This window comes from Phyllostomus discolor, chromosome 13 (assembly GCF_004126475.2).
Source record: "Phyllostomus discolor isolate MPI-MPIP mPhyDis1 chromosome 13, mPhyDis1.pri.v3, whole genome shotgun sequence".
Taxonomy (NCBI): domain Eukaryota; kingdom Metazoa; phylum Chordata; class Mammalia; order Chiroptera; family Phyllostomidae; genus Phyllostomus; species Phyllostomus discolor.
Genome location: NC_040915.2, coordinates 25,570,052 through 25,596,100, shown reverse-complemented (window position 1 = coordinate 25,596,100; position 26,049 = coordinate 25,570,052). Strand labels below are relative to the sequence as shown.

The following is a 26,049-nucleotide window of genomic DNA, read 5'->3' as shown; positions in this document are numbered from 1 at the left end:
TTGGTGTGTTCCTCCTTGGGCCCAACTTCTTTGGGACTCTCTGAGTTTCCTGGACTTCCTGGAAGTCTATTTCCTTTGCCAGGGGAAGTTTTCCTTTATTATTTGTTCCAATAAGTTTTCCACTTGTTGCTCTTCCTCTTTTCCTTCTGGCACCCATATGATTTGGATGTTGGAATGTTTAAAGATGTCCCGGAGGTTCCTAAGCCTCTCCTCATTTTTTTGAATTCTTGTTTTTTCATTCTTTTCTGATTGTATGTTTCTTTCTTCCTTCTGGCCCATACCATTGATTTGAGTCCCAGTTTCCTTCCCATCACTATTGGTTCCCTATGCACGTTCCTTTATTTCACTTAGCGTTACCTTCATTTTTTCATCTAATTTGCAACCCAATTCAACCAATTCTGTGAGCATCCTGATTACCAGTGTTTTGAACTGTGCATCTGATAGGTTGGCTATTTGTTCGTCACTTCGTCGTATTTGTTCGTCACTTCGTTGTATTTGTTCTGAAGCTTTGATCTGTTCTTTCACTGGAGACATTTTTTTGTCTTGATGCGCCTGTTACATGTGAGGGGTGGAGCCTTAGATGTTCACCAGGGCAGGGTAACCTAGGTTGCTGGGTTGTGATGCTGTCTGTGAGGGAGGGGTCTGAGAGGGAACAATGGCGCTTGATCCACTCTCTGCAGGATTTCAGTCACTTCCCCCGCTTCCCCCAAGCAAATGGGGCCCTTCTGGTGCTGATTTCTGAGTGGGTGGGTTTGTGCACATTTTAGGACCCTGTGGGTCTCTCCAATGAAATCTCCTGTGGGGCTGGGAGTCTCCCAGCACCTCAACCCCCACAGGTGTTTTCAATCAGTGGTTTGAGGCTTCATTTCCCCCAGCTGGGGCCCTGGGTTTTGTGGTCCATCCTGATTCCCCTTTGTTTGCCTGGTGTATCTGCGCACATGAATGTGGGACCGCCCAGTCTGCCAGGCGCTGCCATGCCTACCAGCTGCAGCCTCGCCCGCCCCAATCCACCATCTGCCGCCTCGCCCAGAGTCCTCTCCGCCCAGCTGTTTGACTCCGCCCCTCCTGCTGGTCCGGATGGATGTTTCTTCTTTAACTACTTGGTTGTCAGACTTCCATATAGTTTGATTTTCTGTCAGTTCTGCTTGTTTTTTTGTTTTTAAATTGTCGTTGTCCTTCTTTTGATTGTGTGAGGAGGCACAGTGTGTCTACCTATGCCTCCATCTTGGCCAGAAGTTCGGCTCGATGCTTTTAACATGTTGTCTCATTGTGAGATGTGGTCCGGATCTGTGAGGAGGACTCGATTATTATGCACATTCCAAAGGGGAAGGAACTTCGGCTTGGAGAGGTAGAGAAATTTGCCAGAGTTTGAACCCCAGGTCTCTTGGCTCTTAAACTGGGCTCTTAAACACTTTATTACATTGTCCCCTAGGTGAGCTAAGCTCCAACTGAAGCTACCGTAGGAGAATAAGGGAGAGACAAAGAGGTGCAGAGGAAGACACACCCCCCCCACACCCCCCAACCCCCAGGGAGCATTGTGAGAGAACGAACTTGGGATGGTGAATGGAGCAAGGCTGGTCCTGCAGTAGGAGGAGAGGATGCATCCAGGACTGGGGAGGTGGGGTTTGGTCTGGAAAGAGAGGCAAGAGAGAAGGGAGTGCAGACAGAATAAATGAAGGTGTAAGACCGACCAGATCTCATGCTGGCCTCCCAGGGAAGTAGGTGAAGGCTGGAGAACCAAGACCTTGAACCTGGAGATCCTCCAGTCTGTGAACACCAGACCTGTTCATGGGTTGGGCTCCCAGGGAAGCTAGTAAAAATAGAGGTTGTTCCGCTTCACTCCAGACTTGCAGAATTGGAGCCTCTGGGGTGAGCCCAAGAAACCACACGTTTAACAAACTTCCTCAGGAGATTCTTTTGAAACCAGCCCGTCCCTGGCCCCAAGGAGGCATTTAGGAATTGCTGGTGTGGTACACTCCCCTTATTCAACAATCAGAGGTGTCCAACCTGTGGCCCTTGGGCCACATGTGGCTCAGGATGACTGTGAAGGCGACTCAACACAAAATCATAAATTTACTTAAAACATTATGAGTTTTGTGTGTGTGTGATTATATATTTAATCCTTTTGGCAATATATTTAATGTGTAGCCCTAGACAACTCTTCTTCCGGTGTGGCCCAGAGATGCCAAAAGGTTGGACACCTCTGTAGAAAACTGAGGCAGAGAGGCATTGAAAAAGTTCAAAGAGAACCGGGAATGAGGCCCTAGGCAGGACCCTCTTCTGACTCCCAAATCACAGCTCTTTCCCCAGCACCGCACTATTTTATTAAAGACTAAATCGAGCCCTGTCAGAACCTGACACTTTTCTGGGTTCTCAGTTGATCAAGGACATAAGGAAGTTGCAGGAGAAATCGCCACTCTCAGTACGAGTGCACCAGGAGGAGTAGAGGCAGGCAGGGGGATGAAGCAAGGCTCATTTTCACTCAGAAATGCCGTTGTTAGGAGGAAAGAAATTGGATGCAGTCGATTTCAAAGTCAACATCTTTCTCCAGGCATTAGCCGGTTTGTTTCTCTCTCTCATGCGCCATGCTTCTCACGGGCTCGAATCAGTTGATAGGCTTGCAGTCTGGGGATAAAAGGAAAGAACAAAAAAAAAAAAAAGTGGATCCTCACCATTCTCCTCACAACAGCATTGCAGTCTACTAACTGCACCAATGACTTTTTTTTTTTCATTAATGAAGCTGGAATGGAATCCATGTGATTCTCGCCTCTAACGGCTCACCCCTAGAAAGGTCAACCAAGTAAGATCATAGAGCACGGCCAAGCTTTAAGAAAGGCACGCCCATGGTGAGGCAAAGAGTGTGAAAAAGAAGGTACCAGACACCTAGCAGGACACAGAGCCAGCCCCGGAATGAGTTCTCATTAGTGGTTAACCAAGGGCACTGGGTGACTCACTCCATGGACCACAGGGGCCCTCTGACGCCCAGCCAGGCAGGGCCGCAGGGATCTCTGGTTTCCTGGGGTGGGGCAGGGGAAAAGGAGAAAACTCAGCAAGTTCTGTGGTGAGGCATCTGCTCCCCACAGGTCAGTGAGTCAAGGTCCCAACACTCTTTGGCAAAAGCCTGCCTGCACTTAGGGGCCCTGTGATGCTCGGCAGCCCGGTGGAGGGGACCAGACGGGACTCCAAACTCAGGTGTCCTTGCCCTACCATCTGCTATCATTACAGTCGGCAGCACGGGGCAAAGTATGAGATCTGAGTGTCAGGGTCTCCCTCTTTCCATAATTCTGCCCGAGTCAACTTAATTCAACATAAGTTTACTTACCTTGTAGATTCACCCTGAAGTTCAAATGTGGTAATAAATGTCAGAGCTTTGTGTACTTTCCGCTGCTTACATTGTGCTTATCATTGTCATCAAGCAATAATAATTATCAGGACCTGTTTTTCAGAAACAGGTCCCACGTAGGCAGCGGAGGGCCGGTGTCTGTCCCAAATGGCTGTCTTCACCATTGCACTGTGGAAGAGCATGCCCATCTGCTTTCCAGAGGAATTGCATGTGAGCTGTGGCCAGGTTGTCCAAAGGCCACAGAGCCCAGAGGACGAGAGCTCGGGCTCTCGGGTACCTAACCGGGTCTCTGAGGTTTGCTCACTGCCCTGCTCACAATGTGACTTGAGCCAGTTGCCTGCCATCTCTGCACCACACGGTCCCACTGTGAGATGAGGACAGTGATGGTGCCGGCTGTCAGGCGTTTTCTGAGGTCAAACATGGGCAGTACTTGCCCTGTGCTCGGCATGGAGTAAGTGCTCTGTGTAGGGTACCGTGTATTGTTGTTGTTATCGGTAATTCTGAGGTGCTCCTCGCCACCTCCCTCCATCAAGATCTGTTGATGAGCTGGTGTGGGCAGAGCAGTATGGGCGCTGTGCTTCAGAGAGGAGTCCCGCGTGGAAGGCTTGGGGTGAGGCCTTGTCTGGGCTTCCCCAAGACCCTCCGATGTGGGCGTGTAAGAGCAGTGGCCTGCGGTGGCGCCTCCGGGCTCTCACGGGGATGATGACATTTTTGTTGCTGGGGCACCTCGGGGGCAGTGGGAGGTGGAGGCCTCGTTCAGAACCGGGGTGACTCAAACAACGGTGTTCCCCAGTCTCTGGTCGCCCTCTGTCACCGCATCTGCGTGAACTGTGAAGTCATCCCATTATTCCTTCCTCTTTATGAATCATGTCGGGTGCTCACACAATGTGCTCTCTGTTCCCTCTCAAATGTAAAAAACAGGCCCCACCCAGTTTTGCCCCTGGAGCTAAGGAACATCTGACTCACCTATACGATGCTCTGTTGATTCATTAAGTGTGGAGTGCTCTTTTCTTTTGTAATCCTCGCCTAAGGATATGTTTTTAATTAATTTTAGAGAGAGCGAGGGAAAGAGAGAGAAGCATCGATGTGAGAGAGAAGCAGGTCGGTTGGTTGCCTACTGTGCGCATCCCCAGCAGGAGTTGAAATTGTAACTTTTTGGTACACAGTAGGGTGTGCCAACCAACTGAGCCACCCAGCCGGGCTAGAGCACTCTTTTTGGTCACTGTACATATTAAAAGCACACGGAGGTCTCCCACATTTAAAGGAAGTATGTGAATTCAGTTAAATGCATGTTTCTACTTTCAAATGTGATTTTGAAATTCCAGATCTACTTTAATGCTACTAGGCAAAGTCAGGCAAAGTCAGAAAATATGGGTTCTCGTTTGGAACGCATTACTCTGGAACCTGGAGTGCGTGAAATTCTCTACCTATATGTTTTTCTATTAATTAGAAAGAAGATTCAGAGAAGATAATGTCAAGTTCTTCTCAGCTCTAAAATATTCACACTGTGATTACGGGATCCCTATCCCTTGGATTTTTGAGGCCATACCACCAGTTCTCCAGAAGGGGGCAGCATAAGCCAATGCTACCTACAAAAGGAAAGGAACTTCTCTGAAGGCTTGAAGCTGTCCCTTTTCAAATTCTAGGATTGTGTTAAGATTGTATCATTGAATTGACTTATTTTAGAAAACTAAATTTGTTTTAAAAGTAGAGACTGATGAGGCCCCATGTCTATGAAGTCAGTGATGAGTCAACATAGGTAATAGAGTTTTAAAAGTATCCACTGAGGAGACAGCTTTTATTTGCAACAGATTTCTGGCGTGAAGCCCACTAGTTATCGAGTTTGTGTTTTTTAAATAGGATTTTAACACGCTGTCTTTCTTTCCTCTCAGAGCGGTTAATGATTCTGATTTTTTGAGTCATTCAGAGTTGGGTTCAAATTTCCTTTTACGGTTTGTGTTCCTTCGGGCGAATGTTTTAAACGTTTTCAGCCCCAGTCGGCACACCTGGAAACGGGTTTTGCAGGCATCAAAGGAGGTACTGTACTCGGAGTGCTTGTCCCTCTGCCGGGCACGCAGGAGTTTCTAGGACTTTTGAGGCAAATTTCTGGTAATGGGGCAGGAGCAGGAGTGATGTTCAAGATGGATTCTTAAAAGAATTTCTGAAACTGCCGTGTCTTTCCAGAACCGCACATAGCACGTAATTTTATTTGAGCGAGCAAGACAGCGGGTTCTCGTCTACAACCTCAGGCTTAACCATCCTGAAGGGCAAGTCTCCCATCACTCCAGGGTCTGAAAGTTTTAAGCGTAAAATCGTGCCCATATATAACACACTTAATGCCCTGACTCCACGGATGTTATTTTTGCAACAGTAGAGTAGGAGCTGGCAAACTCCTAGTACATATTTTAGGCCTTGTGAGCCATACTGTCTCTGTTGCAATTCCTCAGTTCTACCTTTTCAGTGCAACAGCAGCCAGGCACACACACAAACAAATGGGTGTCACTGTGCTTCAATAAAACTTTATTGATGGACACTGAAATTTGAATTGCCTGCAGTTTTCAGGTGTTATGTGTCATTATTCTTCTTTTGAGTTTTCCCCAACCATTAAAAATATATAGAAATAATTCTTAGCTCTCAGGTTGAACAGAACCAGGCTGCAGGCTGTAGTTGGCCCTCCTTTGACCTGTACCATCCCGATACAGGGGAGCCCTGGTTTGATAGGGCTCTTCCAGAACATTCACTGATTGTTGCCTGCCTACTAGATGATAAGTCCTTTGAAGGTAAAGACGGTGTTTTTATGCTACAGTTTTAACATTTAAACTTTATTCTTCATGTTATAAAATAAAGATAGGCTTTGTAAAAAAAAAAGTTAAAACAGTATAAAGTGAGAATTTCTTATATTCCAAATATTACTCACCCTCCCACTCCACCCCTGCCCTGCCCCAAATGACCGAGATAAAGAGATTAATTACTCTAAGAGTTTGAGCTAGATTCTCTCAGATCATCTTTCTCTACCAACATAGTAACATCTATCATTTTTTACAAAAAAAATTCTCAATTTTTTTTTACAAAATCACTCTCTGTATTGTTTTAAACTCACTTTAAAATTCAACAATTTTGTTCAACAACTTCTTACTGCAAAGCTGCCATGCACCCCTCGTATGTTAGACCGAACCATCTGAAATGGCTGAAGTTTCAATCATTTAAGTCTGTTTTTTAAAACTTTTTGTTTTGAAATAATTTTAGACTCACACGAACTTGCAAAAGGAGCACAGAGAGGTCTGCCCCTTCCTCTGGCTTCCCAGCGCTGACCCCGCGCGTCCCTGCGGCACGCGGTCACACCCGGAAGTGGGCGTTGGTGCAGCACAGCTGGCTCGTCTACAGGCCCTACTTGAACTTCACCCATTTTTGTATGTGCTCATCGTTTCAGACAAACCATTTTGACTTCACAACACATCTATCTACCTCTCAGAGATAGATGTACATCCTGTACATCTTTTCATGTCAGTGCTCTTGGACTAGGGAGGCTCAGATATAACACACTTCACTTTTTTTTTATGCGTGTTACGTAACACACTTAGTTTTCTCCAAGAGCACCACCCACCCAAACCGCCCTTGGCTGTGGGCTAATGGGTTGCTAACGCCTGTCTTCAAAGTTTCATGTAGAAGGTCAGCGCGGTTACTGCTTTGGAGAAACGGCACTTACCTTAGCGTTAGCGCACGGCTCAGGCATCTTAGGGCGTTTACAGTGATTAACCCTTGACACACAGGATATGTTACAGTTAGGAGTTCTATGTTTGAAAAAATGCAGAAATTCAAACAAAAGTGCTAGTAAGAAAAAATGCAATTGCCAATAATGTTTCCATGCCATGTCATGTGGATTTGGCCTTTGAGTATTTCTTATTTTAGTTTTCTTGGGGGGAGCAAGAGGTATGCATGTATTTGTGTATCTATGTACTCATTTTGTATTCTAAGTATGGCTTCACATCTCTTTTAAAAAATGACAATGTAATGGTTTTTCTCAGGTTAGTCAAATTCTCTCTAAAAAGTCATCTAGAAATAAGGTTGAAAAGGATGCAGGAGCATTTTTCAGATGACCGAACTTTGTGGCTCAGAGAGAGTAATGTCTTGCCTAAGGCCACACAGCCAGGAAACATCAGTAAAGATAAACACGTAGTTGTGCTGGAGTGTAAGGGAGGCTGAGTGGTAGCCACATAATGTTCCAGGGCCTGGGGTCAAATTTTACAGAAATTTCAATTCTCCTGAGTATGCAAGCCTGTTGTGAACCGTGCAGGGGTGGGGAGACAGGGGAAGGGGCAGACCCCTACTACGAAGGGTTCATGTTGGCTAACTGGGCTCAAAGTAAAGAGCAGAGCCTAACAGCCATTTCTGCACAGGGTCCTCTCATGCAAACTGCACTGCACGGAGAGGCCTCTGTGCTGAACTGCCTGCCACAACTGTGTTTCTCCCATCTGAGCCGGTCCTTATAAAGGAGTTCCTGGAGTCCTGTTTCAGCCAATAGGACTGAGATTTTCCCCATCCAACCAGAGCTATGCATCTCAGACCAATCAGAGGGACCAATCAGAACAGTGCCTTTGGACAAATTGAACTGTGAGGATTCAGAGTCCTTATTTGCATGAGGATGGACCAATCAGGCACCAGGGACAGGGTTTTCTTCTGTCCACATAAGCCAGTTCCTCTCTGGCTCTGAGAGCTCGCTTTCCACTGAAGACAGCCTGTCCCCAGCTGGAGCTGAAACACCGAAGATACCTCGCTGGACCAGGGTGGAACAGCAGAGCTAAGAAGCCGAAGAGTGGCCTCTGGGCTGCATGGCCTCACAGCCATGCTTTTTCTGCCACTGCATTGCAGCACTGTTGAGCTGCTTGCACTGGATAAAGTTTCCTTCTTCACCCAACCTAAAGCTGGGGATTTCTGTTGGCATTGAATTGGCTCCAATGACTATCAGTTGGTAATACCAAGAACCTAAGAGCCTAAAATTAAACCAGCAACTAATTTTCTAATTCATACTGAGGACTGTAGATACCCAGTGATCCATATTTTGGTATTTTTTAATGTAAATGCATTTTTACTCTGTAGGAAAATCTAATATTAATCAGAAGTATTGGTGAGTACATTGCCAGGAAAGTGGGTAATTTTAAGATTCTTTTGTTGTTATCTATTTTAAGATAAATAATGCCACATATATGACAAAGGCACAAAGACTACAATTTTTTTTTTTACTTTTTTAAACTTACTTTATTTCAAAATCTATCATGGACATATCTCCATAGGTAGATCTGATTGGATTTAATACATTCTTTACAACAGCTGAATAATCCTACAAAAACTTTTAAGTGAAAAGTCAATCTTCTTCTCGTTGCTATGCCCACCCCCAGAGCCACTGTCCTCTTGGAAGATGTTAGTGACCACAGTCACTATATTGGTTTTGTGTTTTTGCTGTAACAAATTACCAGACAGTGGATTAAAACAACACAGTTATCAGCTTTCAGTGTCAGAGGTCAGAGTTCCTAAAATCAAGTTGTGGGCTGGGCTGAATACCTTCTTGATTCCCTAGGAGAGAATCTATTTCCTTGCCCTTTCCAGCTTCTAGTGGCCACGTGCATTCCTTGGCTTGAGGTCCCTTCTGCCATCTTTAAAGCCAGCAAAGCAGCACCTTCAAATCTTTCTCTCTCTCTGACTTCTTCCATCCTCACATACCCTGGCTTGGACATTTTTGCCTACCTCTTAGAGGGATCTTTGTGATTGCATTGGGCTCAGTGATTAATCCAGTGTGATCTTTCCATCTCAAGATCTTTTTAAAAAATATATTTTATTGATTATGCTATTACAGTTGTCCCATTTCCCCCCCTTCACTGACCTCTGCCCTGCACACCCCCTCCCACCCACATTCCCCGCCCTTTAGCTCATGTCCGTGGGGTCATACATACAAGTCCTTCGGCTTCTACATTTCCCATACTATTCTTACCCTTCCCCTGTCTATTTTCTACCTTCCATCTATGCTACTTATTTTCTGTACCTTTTCCCCTTTCTCCCCCTCCCATTCCCCTACTGATAACCCTCCATGTGCTCTCCATTTCTGTGGTTCTGTTCCTGTTCCAGTTGTTTGCTTTTGTTTTTGTTTTAGGTGTGGTGGTTAATAACTGAGTTTGCTGTCATTTTACTGTACATGTTTTTTATCCTCCTTTTCTTATATAAGTCCCTTTAATATTTCATATAATAAGTGATGATCAACTCCTTTAACTTGACCTTATCTGAGAAGTACTTTATCTGCCCTTCCATTCTAAATGATAGCTTTGCTGGATAGAGCAATCTTGGATGTAGGTCCTTGCCTTTCATGACTTGGAATACTTCTTTCTAGCCCCTTCTTGCCTATAAGATGTCTTTTGAGAAATCAGCTGACAGTCTTATGGGAACTCCTTTGTGGGTAACTGCCTCCTTATTTCTTGCTGCTTCTAGGATTCTCTCCTTATCTTTAATCTTTGGTAATGTAATTATGATGCACCTTAGTGTGTTCCTCCTTGGGTCCAACTTCTTTGAAGCTCTCTGAGCTTCCTGGACACCCTGGAAGTCTATTTCTTTTGTCAGATTGGGGAAGTTCTCCTTTATTATATTTTCCAATAACTTTTCCACTTGTTGTTCTTCCTCTTCTCCTCTGGTACCCTATAATTCAGATGTTGGAACACTGAAAGATGTCCTGGAGGTTCCTAAGCCTCTCCTCATTTTATTGAATTCCTGTTTCTTCATTCTTTTCTGATTGGATGTTTCTTTCTCCCTTCTGGTCCACTCCATTGATTTGAGTCTCAGTTTCCTTCCCATCACTATTGGTTCCCTATGCACGTTCCTTTATTTCACTTAGCGTTACCTTCATTTTTTCATCTAATTTGTGGCCAAATTCAACCAATTCTGTGAGCATCCTGATCACCACTGTTTTGAACTGTGCATCTGATAGGTTGACTATTTGTTCATCACTTCATTGTATTTGTTCTGAAGCTTTGATCTGTTCTTTCACTGGAGCCATTTTTTTGTCTTGATGTGCCTGTTACATGTGAGGGGCAGAGTCTTAGATGTTCACCAGGGCGGGGTAACCCGTGTCGCTGGATTGTGACACTGTCTGTAAGGGAGGGGTCTGAGAGGGAACAATGGCGCTTGGTCCCCTCTCTGCAGGATTTCAGTCACTTCCCCCGCTTCCCCCAAGCAAATGGGGCCCTTCTGGTGCTGATTTCTGAGTAGGTGGGTTTGTGCACATTTTAGGACCCTGTGGGTCTCTCCAATGAAATCTCCTGTGGGGCTGGGAGTTTCCTTCCCATCACTATTGGTTCCCTGTGCATGTTCCTTTATTTCACTTAGTGTAGCCTTCATTTTTTCATCTAATTTGTGACCAAAATCAACCAATTCTGTGAGCATCCTGATTACCAGTGTTTTGAACTGTGCATCTGATAGGTTGGCTATCTCTTCGTCACGTAGTTGTATTTTTTCTGTAGTTTTGATCTGTTCTTTCATTTGAGCCACTTTTTTTTTTGTCTTGATGCACCTGTTACATAGTAAGGGGCAGAGCCTTAGGTGTTCATCAGGGCAGGATAACCCACGTGGCTGGGTTGTGACATTGTCTGTTGGGGAGGGGTCTAAAAGAGAACAATGGCTCTTGCTCCTCTCTCTGCCAGATTTCCCCCACTTCCCCCACTTCCCCCAGGCAAATTGGGCCCTTCTGGTGTTGATTCCCATGTGGGTAGGTTTGGGTATGTGCTAGGATCCAGTGGATCTGTCCAATGAACTCTCCTGTGAAGCTGGGAGTTTTTCCTGCTGCTGTGTCAACTTCCACAGGTGTTTTCAATCAGTGGTTTAAGGTTTTATTTCCCCACGCTGGGGCCCTGGGTTGTGCAGTCAGTCCCACTCCCTAGCTGTTTCTCCTGGTTTATCTGCGCATGAATGTGGGACTGCCCGGTCCACCAGCTGCTGCCTTGTGCGCCCCGTTCCACAATCCACTCCCTTGCTAGGTGTGCCAGCCACCACCTTGCCCAGAGTCCTCTCTGCCTGGCTGCCTGACTCTGCCCCTCCTACCAGCCTGGATGAATATGTCTTCTTTAACTCTTTGGTTGTCAGACTTCCATACACTTCAATTATCTGTCAGTTCTGGTTGTTTTTTTTTGTTTTGTTTTCAAATTGTTGCTGTCCTTCTTTTGGTTGTGCCAGGAGGCACAGTGTGTCTACCAATGCCTCCATCTTGGCTGTAAGTCCCCCATCTCAAGATCTTTGACTTAATCACTTTGCAAAGTCTCTCTCACCACATAAGGAACGTAGTCACAAATTCTGAAGATTAGGTCGTGGACGCGGTCAGGTGTCATTACTCTGCCTACCATAGTCTCCCACATGTTTGAGGTACCAATGACTCATTCTTCCTCTCTAGACCAGATTGATTAATGTGTTCTCATCAGTAAAACATTCGTTGATCATTTGTTTACACACACCTCCATATTAATATGTACATTTTGAAATGTAGCCCTCCCAAATAAATGTTTAAAGGGTGAAATTTAATAAATGTAAACAGACACTCTCATGCTCCCCCGTACCCAGTGGGTGGACTTGTGCCTTCATGGCAAGCCCAAGCCCTCCTTGGAGACCCCTGTCCTGGACCATCCTCTTTCTAGATTCATTGTAAATTGTTGTACTGAACACTTCTCCTCGCATCCTAGTTGTGTGCCGTGCTTTGTACGTGGTACAGTTGTGCTTCAGCTCCTGTATGATGACGTCCTCCAGAACATAGGTATTGATGGCAGTCAAACGTGTTCAAATCCCAGCTCCTCCACCTACAGCCTGTCTGACCTTGATCACATTGCTCTGCCCTCTGGCCTCAGTGTTTTCTCTGGCAGTAAGGGGTAATGCCCACCCCCCAGGGCTGCTGCTGAGGGGTGAGTGGTCATTGGAATGTTAGTAATGATATGCCAGTAGAAGGACACTCTTCTGAGGTTAATGCTAGGCCCTTCCATTGGGCTTAGTCTTCTTACCCGTGCTCGGCACATGTTTCCTGACTTTTTCTTAGGCTGACCACACTGAAGGTCACTGTCATCCCTGGTATGTCCGTTCCCTCCAAGTCCTCTCTCAGTTTCCCAGAGCTGTGGTAACAAACAGAGGACCACAAACCAGGTGGCTTTCCAACAGCAGGAATTCGTTCCCTCCCAGGCCTGGAGTCTAGAAGCCTGACATCGAGGTGCCAGCAGGGCTGCGCTCTCTCTGAGCGCTCCGGGAGTGTCTTTCCCCAACGCTCCCAGCTCCGGGGCCCCTGGCGCTCCCTGGTTGACAGCAGCGTGGCTCCAGTCTCTGCCCGTCTTCGCGTGGCTTCTGTGTCCCCTTCTTTTCTTATGAGGACACCAGCGATTGGATTCAGGGCCTGTGGACATCGAGGATGATTTCGTCTCAAGATCCTTAACTAACTACATGGGCAAAGACCTTATTTGTAAATAGGGTCACAATCTGAGGTCCTAGGGGGGACATCATCCGAGAGAACAATAGTCAAACTGCTACAATTCCTCGACACAGAACAGATTTTTTTTTTTTTTTGGTGTGTGAGTTTTGGGAGGTCGCTGCCTTTGCCCGAAGCTGTTGGAGTCAGAGGTCAGGCCTTGGCGATGTCAGGGCCGGGAGTGCACAGACAGCAGACACGAAAACCAACTGTCTTGCCTTGTTGAGCCCGCATTCTCTGGCCCTTAGTGCCACTGCTCTTCACAGGGAAGAAAACCCACCAGTTGGTGTGTCTGGTCGCTGTTTGATGTGCAGCCCTGGGGTCCTTGTGGTGGTTCCCACTGGGGCGCTTGGCATCTTCTGAAGAAGAATAAAAACAAGAAAAAGTGCTGTTTGATACCATTCAGCACTGTTCGTGTTGGCAAGTCGTCGCCCCCATTGGACGATTCCATTTAAAGTGCAGATTCGCACAGACCAGCCTGACCAGGCTGCCTTTCCTCTCTGGTGGGGTCCCCTGTGGGCGTATCCATCGCCAGTGATTGTGGTACCACAGCAGTTTGCCAGTGAGGAGTTTTGAATTCTCACCTGCAATTTCCAGCCGCAGGGGATAACAGCGGAGAGCATCACAACAAAAACTGAGTTGTAGGATATGAGAACTCGCCGACTTTCCCCCTCGGAGTTTTATGCTGCTGAGTATTCCACAAGCCACTTTCCCTGCCCGGGAGCTCTCGTATCACATCATGAGCCTTACGAAACCGATGGCATTTCTCCTTGTGCCGGCGAGTGAGGAAGTTCGGGGGCAATAGTGCTGTTTCAGTCATTGTTAGCCTGCATGTTCGTGGCATCCGGGACTTGTCCGCGTGTGCATTGCATTCTGTGTCTATCGGAAGGTTGCACTGCACGTGTGGTTTGCATCCTTCCCGGACATTTTCTCCTGCCCTGGCTGCTGTGACACTGCTCTCGCTCTCTGCGCGTTTCTTCTGCTTCCTTCTTCGCTGCCTCCGCCCACTTTTTTAAGTGCCGGGTTTCTCAGGATGCCTGTTCATCTCTGTCTGGACATGCAGCCCTTGGATTTCTTCTTTTTTTAAAAAAAATTTGATTGATTGATTTTAGAGAGAGAGGAAAGGGGTCGGAGAGATATTGATTTGTTGTTCCACTTATTTATGCACTCGTTGGCTGATTCTCGTATGTGCCCTGAGTGGGGATTGAACCCAAAGCCCTGGAGCATTGGGAGAGTGCTCCAACCAACTGACCTACTTGGCCAGAGCCTGCCCTTGGATTTCTTGTACACACTGAGCATTTTAACGGCTCCCTGGATACTGATGAGTCTGGCATCAGTATCTCCAGCTCAAAGTTGATTCAGATTCACATCCATTTATTGAGTACCACGTATGTGTCGGGAAGTGTTGGGGGCCCCTTTCTGAAAAGGCAGAGAGGGGCTCTGCCCTCACAGAGCTTCATTCTAATAGCTCTGGCTGAGCTATGAAGTCGGCTTATGTGCCATTCCCTCTGCCCATCCTCTCCAGCCACCGGTCCCCACCCCCTCATTCTTACCCTTGGACTGTTAGTAACCCTCTGGTCTCCCTTCTCTAATGTGCTGTAAGTTTTGTGAGGTGGGGGCCCGTGCTGTATTCATCTCAGCGTTTTGTGCCTGGAGCAGGGCTTAGCACTTGGTAGCTTCTCAGTACGTTTTCCTTGTTGAACTCAACTATCAGTTATGTGTAAATGACTCCATGTCTCAGCCTAAACTTCACCTTCTCAAGGACATGTTCCTTGACTCTGCAGAAACCATCCTCATGATAGGGTCTGTGATATCTCATGGTGTTTCTTCCCAGCATTTTGCATAACTGTAACTTTTTCTTTTTCTAAAAAAAAAAGATTTTATTTATTTACTTGTAGAGAGAGGAGAAGGGAGGGAGAAAGAGAGGGAGAGAAACATCAATGTGTGAGAGATATACTGATTGGTTGCCTCTCATGTACCCCCAGCTGGGAACTCGCCCACAACCCAGGCATGTGCCCTGGCTGGGAATCAAACCCACGCCTTTCAGTTCCCAGGTCAGTGCTCAATCCACTGAGCCACACCAGCCAGGGCTATAACTATTCTTCAACTGTCCATGTTATATGTTTAAATTTGGTCTGCAGCACTAAGTTGTAAATTCCATTGACGAGGTTAATGGTACAGCTACCATAAGTGCTTGGCCTATCATAAATATTCAATAAATACTTGCTAATTGATAGAGCGATGAGTTTTCTTGATGGATAAAAATCCTGAGAATGTACTGATGGAACCTATAGAAAACTCAGACCCGATTGTCTGCCGGCCTAATGCCCCCCTCCACCTGCCTATAAAATGGAGAGGCTCCCGTGGGATGGTTTTAGATCGCAGAGGAGCCTTAGGGAAAACCACACCAAACAAATGAAGATTAAACACAGCAACAGAAACTCCAGATACGCTTTGAAATGCCTATTTTAAAACGTGATCTTTCAGTCTTCCCCCAGGAAATATAAACATTTCTTTCCTTTTTTCCTTCCCAGGCTCTGAGACGACAACTTTCGGGAAAATTAAAGCTGAAAAAAAGCAGGTAAACATTTTTTTTGTGATTTATTTGAAGTGTATGATTGAGATTGTAAAAAGCTACGATAGAGGTTGCAGAAATGGACTTGGGAGAGCAGACACATCTAAAAAGGGTGTGAGATGCATCGCGACCATTCTGGCACAGCTAAGGAATTTGCGGGCTTGGATTCTTGACAGAAATAACATTAATATTATTACTTTTATATGTGCAGATGCTTTGAGAAGCAAAAGGAAAAAAGGCAAAAACATGAAAAATCATTCTGCTTCTTCTGTGTGGCCCAGGATTAGGGACATTTTGCAGAATCAATGCCTGCCCACAATAGTCTTCTTGCTTCTGAGAGGATCCTTCATTAATATTTATTGTTGCAAAAGTGATGCAGGCCGCGTTACGCAAGAACGTTAGGCTGCGTAGACATCTGAAAAGAAGAGTGGAGGGCCCCCCACCCCTTGTTTCTTTTCTCCCCTTCTCTCTCCTGTGAGAGAGAGGGGTGTCCAGTCCATGCGGTGGTGTTAGGGACTGGGGCAGGGACTGGGGCAGGACCTGAGGCCTGGCCGGGCAGTGGGGTGTGGCTGCTCCCCCCGCCCCCGGCCCCCCGGAGAGCTGGACAGTGCCTGCCGAGCAGTGCTTCTCGAACAATGTGGTGTCGGGACCCTTTCACACTCGTAAAAATCACTACTGAGAAGTCAAAAACAACCTTTACTCATTTAAAAACAAGGCTAACAAAGCCATTACACATGAACATAAATACCATGCATTTGATGAAAAATAACTAAATTTTGCCAAATGAGAAAACTTTACTGAGAAAAGTGGCAGCGTTTTACGCTCACAAACCCCAGCGCTCGGCGTGATAACAGACAGGTTCTCGCAATGGCTTGCGTGTTCCGTCCTCAGAGAGATGAGATCGTCACTTCCCACGCCACGTAACCTCTGGGGAACACCACCTTGCATCTCAGGGAAGAATGGCAGTCGAGAAGACAAATGATGTGTCGTGAAAATCATTTTAATCTCGTGGGTCCCCTGGCTGCACTTTGAGAACCACTGCTGTAGGAATGTGAAACTGAGTTCCGTTTTCTCTTGGATCTTGTTGCCTCTGGCAGCCTGAGCCCGCCGGGAGAGGCGTGCGGCCGGCTGGGGAGAGCGCCCAGCGCCCGGGCAGCAGCAGCCCGCAGAGTGCCTGGGCAGCGAGCTCAACTCTCAGCACCGTTCTTTGCCCATTCAGACCCCTGAGCCCCAGGGCCTACACGCCTGAGGCCTAAGACCTGAGGCCTAAGACCTAGGGTCTGGGTACATGTTTCGGATTTTCAGAAACGTAAACTTTTTTTTTTTTTTTTAATTTGTAAGATAGGCTTTGTTTTGGCCTTGAGACACACTGGGCAAAAGGTGGTGAGATGCAGTGAGGCCGCTGGTCGTTAGGGGGTGTGGTTAGTGGTTGGGACACGTGAGGATGACGTCAGGAACGCACGGCCCAATCATCTTCCCTGTTCTCACTAGGCAGACCAGGTGGGCGGCTCTGCTCTGCTGAAGATCGTTGCTTCCTCCCTGGCGTTTGTGCTGGGTGCCTGCGCATTGATTTTCGCATTTTACCGTCGAGGTAAGGTGGGGTGCAGCCCTTCAGGAGGACCTGGGGGAGTAGGTTGCTGCCGCTTCCAGCTCCTCTTCTCCCTCCCCCACACTCCCATTTCTATCATTGCCTCCATCCTGGTGGAGGAGGTGACGAGGAAACTCATTCTCCCTAACATGCTAATGGCTTCATGTAGCATCCTCCTGATAGAGTTATATTTTGGAAAAGAGAATAAAAATAAGAGCATCGTCATTTATTGGACACTTACTCTGTGTAAGTCCTGATGCTAGAATCTTTTATTTATTGATTTGACAGAGAGGAAATGGGGGGCGGTGGGGAGGGGGGGAGAGATAGAGGAAGGGAGGGAGAGGGAAGGAGAGGGAGGGAGAGAGAGAAACATCAATTTGTCATCCGACTCATTTATGCACTCATTGTTTGATTTTTTTTTTTATGTGCCTTGACCTGGGATTGAACCCACAACCTTGTTATATCGGGAAGACACTCTAACCAATTGAGCTAGCTGCCTGGGGCCCTGATGCTAGCCTCTTGATGTGCCTAACTCATTCCATCCTCATTGCTGCCTTATGTGGACAGTGCTGTTATCATCAGTGTCTTGGGGTCAAGGAAACCCTTGCCCAGCCGCCTCCTCTGGCTAGGTTTGCCCCAGGAAGAAAGTCATGAATGATCCCTGGTCTTCTTATCTGTTCCCTTAAAGCAAGCTTTCTAACCTGTGGTCCACAGATGGAACTCGGGGGATAAGTGAATCCTTCGAAATCATGTACAGAAGTACTTGTATGTTCTTATCTGCATTTTTCAAAGGGCAGGGTCCGTAGTGATCATTAAATTCTCCAGGTGGCCCATGACCTTCACCCTGACCCCCACTACAAAAAGGAGTCATGAAATAGAGCTTACAGTTTTCATGCAAAGCACAGGCATGTGGTACCTGGTCCTGTTTTTAAATGGTTGGGGGGGGGGGCATTGTTCTGTAGTCAGGAACAGAAGCTGTTTCAAGATAGCACGTGAGGAGATAAGACTAGTAATCACCTCAGCCTGTTTGAGCAACAGGGAAACCTGCATATTTTGAAACCTGCCCTTAGAGAACACTAAGAAGAGATTGCAAAAAGAAATTTACAAAGGCGTGTTACGGTTTGGGGTGTTCTGGGTAAGTTTCATAAGGACGCGTTTTATAACCCAGATGAGTACTTGACTTGCGGGTGGGCCAATGACTCAGGTGTGAAGCAGCTTCAGAGCAGTGCCCACGACGCGGGAACAATGTCGCAGCTGATGGGCACTGCCTCGGGGCCTGAAGAAGGGGTCATCTGACCCAGGAAAAGGAATGGCTTTCCCTGCCAAAGCCAGTCCCTAACTTCTCGCCTTTAGACTACCTCGGCTTCTCCTAAGGGAGCAGTGGGCTTCCCCCGGCATTCCAAGTGCTCCAGCACAGCACTCTGCTCATACTGTGGCCTTGTCTTTTCAGAGAAAGTCATGAAAACCAATTGCTTCCACAAACACACAAGGTAATTCATCTTGCATGACTGATCGTTGTAATGATAGTACAAGGTGTTACAAGTGATTAGATACTACTCAGTGGTTTAATGACTTGTGCCTGTGTTCTGATTAAACACAGGGTTGGAGAGATGTGACATTAGAGGTGAAAAAGAGGTGGGGATTCAGCTCATATTAACTTCTGTCTTGGTAAACACTGTTAGGTTTGTCCAAAACGCACATGCAAAAACAGGTTGCATTAATAGAAGTATGATGTGCAAAAGAAAGAAGGTGATTCATCACTCTGTGCTGGAAGTTCTTCGTTGAACTCTGGGCAACTTACTTTAAAAGGACGTTGTTAAACTGGAATTCATAGAGAGGAGAGTTGGCAGTATGAAAAATGAAAAAAACACCACATAGAATATCATTCCTGGAATATATGGTTTCCTCTGCCCAATTAGATCATAGGAACATTTAAAAAAATAGTTTGACAAGTCTCTAGAAAAGGATTTTTGATATTCATCCTGTTCTATAACTTTTTAGAAAAGAAATAAAAAGATTTGGTGTGAACTGTGATGAAGACCTAGTCTTCACTTTATAATTGCATCAATACCATAATATTTTAGAGAAAGAGAAGGGAGGGAGGGAGGGAAGAAGGGAGGGAGAGAGTGAGAGTGAGAAAGAGTGAGGGGGAGAGAGAGAGAGACAAAGGGAAACATCAGTTGGTTGCCTTCCACATGTGTCCCAGCTGGGGATCGTGCCCGGACCAGGAATCGAACCTGCAACCTTTTAGTGCACAGGATTACATTTCAACCAACTGAATCACCTGTCTGACCAGAGTGGATTTTTTTTTGGGGGGTAAACAAACACCTTTAGGTTGTGGTGTTATGTTTTCTAATACAGAAGCTTCTAAACCCCCTATTAGAATAGATTGACAAAAGCCCTTCATCCCCCGCTGGGGGCCTCAGCGCTCCCAGCCTTGGTTAGTTGTGTTGTGAATTTAGCAGCGCCGTGTATTCCTGGTCTTGGTGGTTCCCCTTATCAGCCTCTTCTCCCTTTGTAGGCTGGACGAAGCTGGAGGAAGTAAGAGAAGTGTCCTCGATGACGACATCCAGCATGAAAGAGAAGACGAAGATGGTCTTTTCACCCTATAATGTGTCACTTTTGCTTAGAACAGAGGACAGGGGCAGGACGTGTGAATAGTTAAAATTAAGTCTTCGAATGTCTATCGTTGTTTGCAGCCCATTGATTCCACTGGTGTCTTGAGCCAGTCTGGCTCTAGTTCCCCAAGTGAAAGGTACTTCAGAGGCCACAGCCTCTCAGCCCAGAGCTTTAATCCCCTCAAGTAGCATCACTGCTCAGTGATCTGCCACACTAGGCTTGAACACTCCCAGTGACGATGAGCTCACTACCACACCTAGGGGAGTCCATTCCATCTCAGAGCAGTGCTGAGACTTAGAGATATGTAAAGCAAAGTCTGTCTGCAGCTAGCATGTGCCTGTCGGTCACCGCTGGACTTGTGGGGCTCACACAGAACATGTCTAATCTCTCTTCTACCTGGTCGTGCTGGTAGGAGAACCACGTCTCTGTCCATGACCTCGCCTCTGGGGCACGGTGCCTGGTCCCTTCCCTGCCGAAGTTGCCTTTGCCTTGTCTGCACCTGTGTCTCTCCTTTTGCGCCCACCTGTCAGAGTTGAGTGCTCCCACTCTGCCCCAGGTATGCTGCGAGCCACCCTGGATCTGTGTTTCGTCATTAAGGCAGGACGCGGTGTGGAATCGCACCACGATTTTGACTCGCCTCTAAAACTCCTTGGTTTTCTATTACTTTCTGTTCACACCTGAGTTTCTTTAGAGGTGGGTGACCATGGTGTCGCATCTTTATCCTTGCTTGGGGACTTGAATGTTGGAAACAGCCAGGAGTCCACCAGAGCACAACGTGGAGAGTGGCATATGTAACCCAGGAAAATTTGCTCCTCAGTAGGGCCAGATTTATTTCAAACCCTTCATAGCCAGCAGCATGAAAAACCCAGGGGGTGAGAGAAAAAGCACCCGGCTGTTGAATGAATGAATGAATGAGCGGAATGACTGTGTAGCTGAGTGAGAGAGGCCTCTGGGTGAGCAGAAATGTGGCAAGTCATCGGATCTGGAAGGGATTCCCCTGACAACACCTGCAGCTCTGTTTAGGGCCATAACAGCCACAATGCAATAAGCACACAGCCTTTCAGGGAAACCACCTCTTCTGCTTCTACTCTCTCCACGTGACTTTAGGGAGAGGAAGAAAGCAGTCTCATTACTTCCCTGGTACAGCTTATAGACTCCGTGAGCAGATCCAGCAGTTCATAAACCCTCCCTCTCCCCTGAGCGCTGGAGAAACAGCCTGCCCAGAGCAGTGTGCCTCCCGGCTCATTCTCTCGGTGCTCAGTGGAGTGTCAGCCGTGGTGGAAGCGAAGGAAGCAGCTGGCAGCAAGCAGGCGGCTCCTTTTCCTTGGCTGGACTTGCTGTCCTCTGTGTTAACCCGCGATACTGGAAATGACTCACATTTCGAAGCTGGGGGGCGGGGGAGCAGATCTAGAGTCAGGCTCACAGCCTCAGTTTCCCCATCTGGAAGTCGGGGGGAGTCTAGATGACCTTGGATAGTGAGGTTCTAATATTTTGTGAGTCTATGATACAGCCCACCCTAACTGAGCTCATGCGCCCTAGTCACCTTCGAGAACAGCCACCACCGCCAACGCCGCCATCACCCCAGGTCTCACTAGAAAAAGATGGCAAGTACTTCCTGAGCAGAACGTTTAAGCTCCTCCCTAAGTGTCCTTCCGTTTTGGCAGCGGGTTGTCACGGTGTTTTAGAACTGTAATGCCCTCCAGGGGACTCTCACCTGCTAGGTATCAGTCTCAGCTGAACATTGCAATGAACTGGACAGTTTTTTAAAGTCAACTCCGGAATCCCATTCTTTAAGAGGTTCTTTTGCAATTGTCTGGGATATGGCCTGAGCCTCTGAATTTAAAAAAAAAAATGTCACAAGTGGTTTGGAAGTGCAGCCAGGGCTGGGGACCTTGGCTCTGTCTGGCTCGGTAGTTATCAAACTGTGCACTTCAGACCAGCAGGCTCCACATTGCCTGGAGCTTGTCAGACCTGCTGAGTCAGAAACTCTTGGGGGTTGGGGAGGCCAGTGATCTGTGTTTTAACAAGCCCTCCACGTTCAAGTTAGAGGACTACTGCAGTATAGTAATCCCTAGCAGGAGGGAGGTTTCAGGAATAGTCTCCCTCATGGGGGTGGAAGGTGGGGGGTGGGGGCGTGGCTGTGGCCACCTGGATGGGTGTGTGTCCCGCAGCAGCAGCAGCCAGCAGGGCCCGGGGGAGGGTGCTGGCGGAGACCTGGGGGCAGCTGGCTGTCCTTCCTGGGGGGACTCCTGCAGCCAGCTTCCTGACTGTGCTGGCCTACTGTGCTCCTGTCCCTCTCCACCTGGTCCTCCACACTGTGGCCCAGGCACCTTTCCTACACTCAGGTCTGACGTTCTTGTCTCCTGACTTCCACTGTGAGGGGCAGAGAAGCACCCCAGAAGCAGGCTGGGGTGCCAAATGCCGATGCCTTCAGGGGCCGGGCAGCTGACGCAGACGAGTGAGGCGATGGGAAGCAGTGTGGCCGGCGGCGAAGTGGAATGTGTGTCCACTCCTCAGAGGCATTACCGTTCATCGTTAAAATAATGTCCTAGGCAAGCAACACGTGGCAAGGTCTAGGACAAGGCAAGGTCCAGGGGCCGGGTTTAAGTGATGGGTTAATAAATATCTAATTCTTACATGAGACTCCGCAGTCCTTGGAGGTTGTCGATGCCGTTGTTCCCCTCTCCCTCTCTGTGCTGTCCGGATGAATAGGTAGCCGTCCACAAAGAGCTTCCTAGTATCTAGTGTGTGGGGGAGGGAGGAGGGGAGGGGTCCCGGGAGAGAGACTTGCTTTGCTTAAGGACTTTAAAAATCTAAATGAGACGAAACACACTTGGGAAATGCAACCGAATGGAGACGCGGCTTGAACAGCTCCTGTTCACGTGGTCGGCCCGCACACACCTTGGGGATTTACAGCAACCTGACTCTACCACCTTGACCTTAACCTGTCTAGACTAAATGAAAGTTAACATCTAATCCTCAAGGAGCAAGCAATATGTTCTGGGTACGAGTTTCAAGGCAATTTCTCATTGAATCCTCACATCAGCCCAGTGGACCGGGCATATTCCTGCTTTCAGAGCTGAGAAAACAGAAGCAGAGATGGATGAGGGAACTTACCCGGAGTCACATAAGTCCAGCCCGCCGCCCCGCCCCGTGACACAGCAGGAAGAACCCCACACTCGGAGGGCCCCAGTGAGAGACTTCCTGCCCGCAGATGATCTTAGTTCACCCAGATGCTCCGCAGGCTGAGTGTTGTGATGGTTTCCCATCCCCACTCCTTTGGAGTTCAATCTTCCCTCCCCTGCAAATTATTGACTCAGAATCGTATTTGCATTTGCGGAGGAAGCGGGCAAGTGGGGAACCTGGCAGGAACCTTAATGAAGCCAGGTGGGACACATTGAAATGCGAATGCGTTGAACTAACTCACCGGGGAACTGAAGCCAGCTGTCAGCAGGCTTAATGAAAGGTTAACAGGAATGCGGCAATGGGCGGCTAGGGAGGCTCTTTGTCTCTCTAAAGAAAACACAAAGTTGAGAAGTGGGCTCCCCGGATGCAGGCAGGAGCAGGAGGAGGAAGCCACTTGTAACCAAAAGACTGGGTCTGAAACAGAGTTTCAGTTAGATTTGTAAACAAGTTACAGTCTTAAAAAAAGAAAAAAAAAAAAAAAGAAGCGTTGTGAGTTCTCCCAGAGCATCAAAGGACCCAGAGGGGACCTGTCCCGGGTTAGATGGATGCTAATGCTGCTAGGGAGCAGGTGGGGGAGCCCTGGAGACGCCTGCTCACAGAGCAGGGTGGGTTCACGCCAGCCCAGCTGGAACGAGGGTGTTCTGCGGTTGTAGGCTTCATCTGCGTCGCATATGGAGGGGAGGGGGGAGTAGGAAAGACCCTCACACCTCCTTCGATTCAACTCTTTTCCTTTTTCTTTTTTTTAGTTAGTGAATCTCAGGCCCAGGCAGGGGGAATGAAGTAGCCCAGGCCACATAGGAAACCATTGCCAGAGCAGAGAGCCAGTCCTCATACCTTAGACTTAACCCCTTAACCCTGTGGCCGGGTGAATTTTGCGGTGTCCTCCTGGTCACGCTTGATTATTTACCCTCCTGACGTCGCATCCAGTAGGTTCCTGCTGGTGCAGGCAACTCAGCATTTTTCCCCCCCATGAGCCATCTTTTCCAGCACATCGTGACCCCAGGGTGGACTGTCACTCCCAGAAAGAGGAATTCGTAGAGGGAAGTGCAAACTTTGGCTGTTCTGTTGCTTTTTAAAAAGACACAACTGCCGCGGCTGGTGAGGGCCGGCCTGTGAGCCTAAGGGCCACCCGTTGGATTCCCAGTCAGGGCACGTGCCTGGGTTGCAGGCTAGGTCCCCAGCAGGGGGCGCACATGTGGTGACCACACATTGATGTTTCTCCCTGTCTCCTTTCCTTCCCCTCTCTCTAAAAATAAGTAAAATCTTTTTAAAAAAAAAAAAGAAGGAAGAATGACATCACCATAACTAGGGTGACCAGTGGGCACAGTTTTAAAACTCCAAGTCCCTCCCATGTGCTGGGAACTCCCTCAGTTCTGGGCCACCTGGGAGGGTGGTGGGTCCACGTTAATCCATAACTAAACTCCATCGAAAGCAGTGACCCTCTGAGTTCTTTTACTCACAGCCTCCGCTCTGGATTTCACGGCAGTGGCTTTGTTTGCAATGGGACTCCGGTGGAGTTCAGTTTGTTTGGACCCAGCGTCAGAAGAGGCCACTGAATCCAGGTTCTAGACGCTGGCTGTTCTAAGAGTGGGGCTCCCACCTGCAGTCTTGTCATCGAGGGGGGCCTGTTAGAAATGCAGGTCAGCCCCCAACCTAGACCCTCAGCGTCTGCATTTGGACAAGGCCTCTCTGGGATTCACACGCACATGAAGGACTGAGAAGTACTGGTCTAAAGCACTGGTTTTTACACCGGCTGCACAGCCGAGTCCTGTGGGCAAGGAGAAAACACACTTGACTCCCTCTGAGGGTCTGATTTAATGGGCATGGTGGTTGGGGGGGGAGACCTGGGCATCAGGTATTTTAAAGGCACCTCAGGTAATTCTAACATACATCAGTGGTTGTAAACCACTTCTTAAGGGAGGGTAACTTTGCAGCAGGAAGTACTGTTACTAATTAATCAGGATACCTCCTGGCCTACGTTACAAGTTTCTGTGGGTCTAGCAGCCCCACATGATTTTGCTCGAAGAAATGATCAATAAATTTGCTCAAGAAGATCTGAAGACACTGGGTAATGACCTCAGTGTCCCCATTACTATGGATGAGGCCCATTAAAGTAATTAAAACCAAGATGGAATGCTGGCATACCTTGTTTTATTGCTGTTCACTGTACTGTGCTTCGCAGATGTGTTTTTTTTTACACATTGAAGGCAAGACCCTCCACCAGCAAAAAGATTGATTACAACTCGGTTTATTTTGATAGTTACTTTATCTCGGTGGTCTGAAACGGAGCCCACAATATCTCCAAGGTGTGCCTGGATTTCGTCTGCAGAAAGTGATAATGAGAAGACAGAAAAGATAGTCCTGCCTGGTCTGGCTCAGTGGGTTGAGTGCCAGCCCGTGAACCAAAAGGTCACAGGTTCGATTCCCAGTCAGGGCACACGCCTGTGTTGTGGGCCAGGTCCCCACTTGGGGATGCACGAGAGGCAACCACACATTGATGTTTCTTTCCCTCTCTTTCTCCCTCCCTTCCCTTCTCTATAAAAATAAATAAAAATATTTTTAAAAAGACAGAACAGATAAACATGTGTGGGGGTCAAGGTGGCGCTGTGAGTCTGTTGAGAGACCTCAGAGGGATGCTCAGAGGGTGCCCAGAGTTTAAAAGATGCATGGAGGATTTCCATGTTAAAGTAGAGCTATGATAAGTTGGATTTAAAGAGGAAATATGAAAATAAAGTGGAAAGATTTGTTGCAGAAGAAGGAACTTGGTAGAAAGGCAACTATCTGCTCTCTTATACCTAAATATGGTGAGAGCCTCCTCAGAGCACAGCTGTTCCTTGTCTTGGTGAGGCTGTGTTCAGCTGCAAGGAAGAGAATGCTAAGAAGTAGTGACTTCATTAAAGAATTATTTCTCATAATTAGGAATCTGGACTCAGGCTGTTTCAAGGTTAGCTCAGCAGCTTTGCTAAGGTAGAAATTTGTGACTTTGTTGGCTCCTCCCTCATGGTTGCAAAAGGGCTGCCACAGCTCTACTATGCCCTCCACAAAAGCATCCCAAGTCGGATGGAAGGAAGAGGATAGAAATGGGACTTTCCCCTCATCAGATTCTAACCCCTTATCAAAATGGAAAATCTTTCATGGAAGTTACCAGAGGTGTGGCCCATATATTTCATTGGCCACAGACATCACTGGGCCACATGCCTACTTTTGGCAAAGGGAAAAGAGATTTCTAGGACTAGCATCTAGGAGCCATCATTACTCAG

At 47.5% G+C, this 26,049-nt stretch overlaps 1 protein-coding gene and 1 long non-coding RNA gene across 3 annotated transcripts in view; both read left to right on the top strand.

The window, feature by feature from the left end:
* Positions 1–15,876, top strand: part of TIMD4 (T cell immunoglobulin and mucin domain containing 4) — a 43,178-nt gene extending 27,302 nt beyond the window's left edge. The window contains exon 6 of one of the 2 annotated variants that reach the window (XM_036013857.1): positions 15,356–15,876. In XM_036013857.1, coding sequence (XP_035869750.1) covers positions 15,356–15,798 — 443 coding nt within the window. In that variant the 3' untranslated portion in view covers positions 15,799–15,876. The remainder of the gene's footprint in view (positions 1–15,355) is intronic. The other variant, XM_036013858.1, reaches the window with a different exon arrangement.
* A 751-nt stretch (positions 15,877–16,627) lies between these two features.
* Positions 16,628–19,670, top strand: LOC118497866. The gene is made up of 3 exons (XR_004900377.1): positions 16,628–16,987; positions 18,435–18,474; positions 19,506–19,670. It is a non-coding gene; the product is annotated as an uncharacterized LOC118497866 (long non-coding RNA).
* The last annotated feature ends 6,379 nt before the right edge of the window (positions 19,671–26,049 follow it).